This window comes from Aplysia californica, unplaced genomic scaffold, assembly GCF_000002075.1.
Source record: "Aplysia californica isolate F4 #8 unplaced genomic scaffold, AplCal3.0 scaffold00861, whole genome shotgun sequence".
NCBI lineage: Eukaryota > Metazoa > Mollusca > Gastropoda > Aplysiida > Aplysiidae > Aplysia > Aplysia californica.
Genome location: NW_004798131.1, coordinates 41997 through 46996, shown reverse-complemented (window position 1 = coordinate 46996; position 5000 = coordinate 41997). Strand labels below are relative to the sequence as shown.

At 39.4% G+C, this 5000-nt stretch overlaps 1 protein-coding gene across 1 annotated transcript in view; it reads right to left on the bottom strand.

Annotated features, from left to right (window-relative positions):
• LOC101845581 overlaps positions 1-2837 on the bottom strand; it is a 6493-nt gene extending 3656 nt beyond the window's left edge. Inside the window, exons 1-3 of the mRNA XM_005110174.3 lie at positions 2737-2837; positions 1317-1462; positions 1-181 (exon numbers count right to left, since the gene is read on the bottom strand). The exon at positions 1-181 is cut by the window's left edge and continues 12 nt beyond it. Coding sequence (XP_005110231.2) covers positions 1-181; positions 1317-1432 — 297 coding nt within the window. The 5' untranslated portion in view covers positions 1433-1462; positions 2737-2837. The remainder of the gene's footprint in view (positions 182-1316; positions 1463-2736) is intronic.
• Positions 2838-5000: the final 2163 nt, after the last annotated feature.

Genomic DNA, 5000 nt, shown 5'->3' with positions numbered 1-5000 from the left:
GAGTTTCAAGCGGCCGTTTGGCGCATTGAAGAACGTGTCTTCCTGAACAATTATCGTGCCCTCGTCGTTCGCCAAGGCTCTGGTCGTTTTCTTCAGACTTTCTAGATCAGACACCCGAGCTTTGATCTCAACGTTCCGCGGCATCTTGGTCAAGTTGGACGATTTGTGGACAAAGGGTTGACTGAGGGAAAAAAAAAGAAGAAAAGCAGTTGCTGAGTTGGTATGATCTCTGCAACCAGTCTGCAGTTGCTGTTATGTCCTATAGAAGAGTGTGTTGTCAATGTTAGGTCTCGGAGGGAGAAGGGTAGCTCTGGTGTCATTTAGGGCTGTGCAGTGAAACAGGTGATGATCCACAGTTTTATATGTATCGAGTCACACAAGGGACACATTGGGGGAAGTTCTGGATTTATTCTGTTCAAGTGGAAGTTGAGCTGTATATTATGTTCTGTTCGTAGGCGGAAGATCGTGGTCTGTTTCTTTCTCCGTAGGTGGTTTATATTGATTGTCATTTCGTTTTGTTGTGGTCATATGTTTGAAAACTGCTCTGCCTGTCTTTCTCACGGCCCATCTGTTCATCCAATCTTGTTTGTTGTTGCTTTTAATGATTTGTTTTGCAGTGTTGCGTGAAGTTGTAATGTTGGGTTGTTCCTGTCTAGATCCCCGTTCGGCAAGTGTGTCTGCTCTGTCATTTTCAGGTATGTTTGAGAGTCCAGGGACCCACTGCATCACCAGGTTGAAGTTGACGCCACAGAATGATATCAGGTGATGGGAGCCAAACAGTGTATATGTGTCAAATCTTGGTTCAGAAGATGGTCATTTTCTATTGCATGCAAGACTGACAATGAGTCGGTGATTTCAAGGAGCAGATTCGAGAATGTCTCAAAAACATGAGTTCCGGTACCAGTATTGTTAGCCTTCTCTCACTCCCCCTCTTAAAGGATCGCGTAGACGTCTGTTGAGGACAGGTTGTTTATCAAGATGGTTACTTTCTCATAATTTGCAAAATCCTGCCATTAAGTTTCGGTCCTGGTCTGGTAGCTACTTATAAAAGAATTTGCCTAGTCTTCCCCTGGCATCTTTGATCCTCGAAATTGTAAAATTGCCTTTGCCAAGAATTCTCTTGACGAATAGGTGCAGGTCTAGGGTGTCATATGGAAAACTCCTTTCTGAAATGAAAAGCTGGTCATGTCCTTTTGGTGTGAAAGAACAATCTGGCCTCCAGGAGATGGTCGACTTTCAGCCTCGGGGTTCAGTTCCAAAAATCATCTTTGAAACACGTCGTATTCTTATTGTGTGATTCTGTACTGTGCACTCACACTCTTCTGAGAACTCCCGGTAGCATGTTCGTCGTCCTGTGCTTTTTGGAGTACATCATCAGAAGTTTTGTCATACACTCGCGCCCCATGTCTCGGCTTGTGTAGCTTCGTAGCATGTTGTCTTTACAACGTGTATAAAAATCGATCTGGAAAAAAGACAACAGAAAAAAAAACAACGTAAAAATGATTACTGATACTGTAGGGTAAAAAACAATATTTTAAACAATATTCATTGCAATATGTCAGGTCACTGGTTTCATTTTTTTTTTAAATTTGACAATAAGATCAAGCGTTCCTGATGGTTGAACAAGTACCGGTATAGTAACCAAAAAGGCCTATATGACAAATCTGTGTTTTATAATACACAAATTAATTACACATACATACTGCCCGTTTTCGATCATGACAGGTAAACGTGGGTGGTTGGCGGGTGCTCTGGTGTGGTTTGCTTCTTCTTTCCTATCAAACATCTATCGTCCTTATTTCCCCTTCTTCTTTTTTATGTTTGTTACTCTCTTGTAACACCTCTAATCTTCTGGCGCTCATATGACCTTATGCAGTTGCGAGTGCCGTAAAATCTCTACTACAACTAACTGACAAGTAAACCCACATGTTACGACCCTGATATTTTGAAAGGGAAAGATGTATCACTACAAAATTACAGGGCGCAGGGGAGCGAGTGAGTAAAAGAGAAAGAGAGAGGGGTGGCGGGGTGCATGGGGTTGGGAGGTGAAAAGAAAAATGGACAGAAAAGGTATTGTGTGTGAATTGTTCTTTAAAGTATATGAAACATCACAAAATATCATTTAATGAACAAAGAAACAGTCACCAGCTCAGGTTACTTTAGGCTTAGTCATCGCGACCGTGTCAATGGACACCAGGGTGACTAGGGCACCCCCTGTCAAAACTTTAGGCCTTCGTCAATTTCTAGGCAAATGGAGCTTTTGGTATCATCTTGAAGCTTTTTCATTTGTCTTGCTTTCAATGAAAAAAATACCCATCTATCTTGAATAGACGTGGAGAAGTTTGCTATTGAATGAGGTGGGTGTTGTCTGGTTTCAGAAATAAAATTAGTGAGAAAATGGCGGAAAATGTTTGGTGATTTCATTAAGCTTGAGAGTCTTTAGAAACGGAAAATTTACCCCCCCCCCCTATAATCAACGTTTTCAGTAAAATCCAAGCAGAGATGTGTCTTATTATTGATATAAACGGTGTTGAGTCAAAAAACAAAAATTCCATAAAAATTGCCAAACGGGCTGAACAATGTCAGTATCTTTGACGAGAGCCTGATTTCACCACGATGCCTCACATATATTTTCTCTCAAATACACCATCTATGGCTCATCTGACTGTCTAAGAGCTTAATGTAAAGCCCACATTAAAACATTTTAAGTGTAATATATTATTAGGAGATACTCACCAAAGCTTGAAGGAATCTTGCAGAGGTTGATTTCAAATGCAGGCGATAGCCATCTTCAAACAAGCCTCAGGTCCTCAAAAAACAGTTCTGATAAGATATTTTCATGTAAATAAACCACAAATTAATTACATTTTTAGATAATGCGTTTCAAAATCACTAAAACACTTTTGATATCGAAAAAACATCTCAAAATTGGTCGCTTTCAAGGACAAGCGGGCTAACCCAGATTTCGGGGTTTCCAGAAATCTTGACTTACACCAAAAGTGGGCATTGCCCTACCTATAGGAGAAGTTTGGTTTCACTAGTGTGTATATTTGTTTAGATATAAAACTTTCTTTGTCTTTTAAAGGCACTGAACAAGGGGCAAAAACTTTACCTTCGATTTTCGATTTTCTCAAAACAGCATTTTTCGGGATAACCCCTTGTCCTTAAAAGCGACCAATTATCAGAACATTAAATTTTTTCCCGGTTCCCTGCCTTAGTCACCTTGGGGTACCCAAGTCACATCAGTTAGTTTAGTTTAGTAAAGAGTTTTACGGCACTTGCAACACAATAAGGTCATATAAGTGCCGAAGATTAGAAGTGTTACAAGAGAGTAACAACAAACGTAAAAAAAGAAGGAGGAGAGATAAGGACGATCGATGTTTAAGAGGAAAGAAGGAGCAAACCACACCAGAGCACCCGCCAACCACCCACCAAGTCACATCAGTTTACGGTAACTTTAATAGATCATACCGACTGTAGCGAGGTCAACAGTTCGTGGCGCAACTTATTGTCAAATATTATCCTTCACTATCGAACACAGATTCTCCAACTTTTGCAACATGACTTATATTAATTTGTCTCAACAGGTTAATATTATTTTCAAACTCCTGCACACTGTATTATTCTCGAAAATCCCTTTATAAATGCTAATAAAAAATCCCAGTGGATGGTTTCTACAGATTAACAGATTTTTAAAAGTTTACACCTCGAGCAATATCGCTTTTAAAAGCAAGTCTGTCATTTTTAAAATAATCGCAACGATATGCGATAGGGTATTTATTAAGGAATTTCCTAGAATACAGATAGCAGGTGTTTACAAAAAAATGTTGATTTGTTAAGACAAATCGATACAAGTCACTGTGCAAAAACTGGAGAGTTTATGTTTGACAGTTAAAAGGAGGTATAATTTGACAATAAGTAGCGCCACACGAATTTTTGACCGCACTACTAGATCTATCTATCAGTAGAGAATCTTTGACTAGGGTTATGATCTACATCTGCGCGCCCGTGGTGCGCCCGATTGGCAGCAAAGTTTTTATTGTCCCTAAATAGAAAGTAAAAAGAGGCGGCCATAACAGTACGAATTACAAAGTTTTATCAGACATGTCTGGCCGTTTTGAGTTACTAAGACCATGAGGTCAGAAACTTTATTGTATTATATATTATATATATTTATATATATTATTTATATATCTGCTCCATCAAAATCGTAAGATAATCCGGAGTCGTTATCAAAATCTGCAAAGAATTTCATTTGAAAAGGCTCGGCTTGATATGAAACTCGATTTTTTAAAAGTCAAATTTCTTAAAGTAGGTAGGCCTGCTGAGCAGATAGAACTTTGTAATTCTAGGGTAGTGCAGTGTTGTATATTATAATTACAATAAATGTATTAAATTCAAGTATATCATTATGGCTAGCGAGTATTGGCCCCACTCAAGACCGACAACTTGGAACTTCTACAGTCTTGAGTAGGTCAAGGTCTACAGACATGTCGTGTAATAGCGTCCCGATCTAATTTATAAAGCAGCGTTCAGCATCGGTGCACGCGGTATTTATATGTTATCACAAAGGATCAAAATGTAAGGCTGTGTTTGCTAGAGCTTGGATCTTTGACAGAATGAGGTCGTGGGTGACGCCAGAGCGAGCCACAGGAACAACAATTTGGTTTAACTCAATGAAGACGCACATTCCGGTCATTCGACAAATTATTTGTGAAGATGTGCTGTTTTGGGGCGTAACTTTATCATTCAAACACATTTTTTTGTGCTTTGTTTTCTTTATTTGAAACTTTAAAAAGGCATGTAACAATAGGCATGTCATGAAATATGCAAAACTCGTGTTTCTGATTTGTGCACGATGGTTCGAAATGTAGCCTACCGTATCGGGTACCGAGATATTGTCTTCGCTCTGCTGCTAATCGGACGTAAGTTCCCGCTACGTCTTCAAAGAGTTAAAAGAATGCGAGGTCTTATTCTTAACATGTGCACCCCCCAACCCC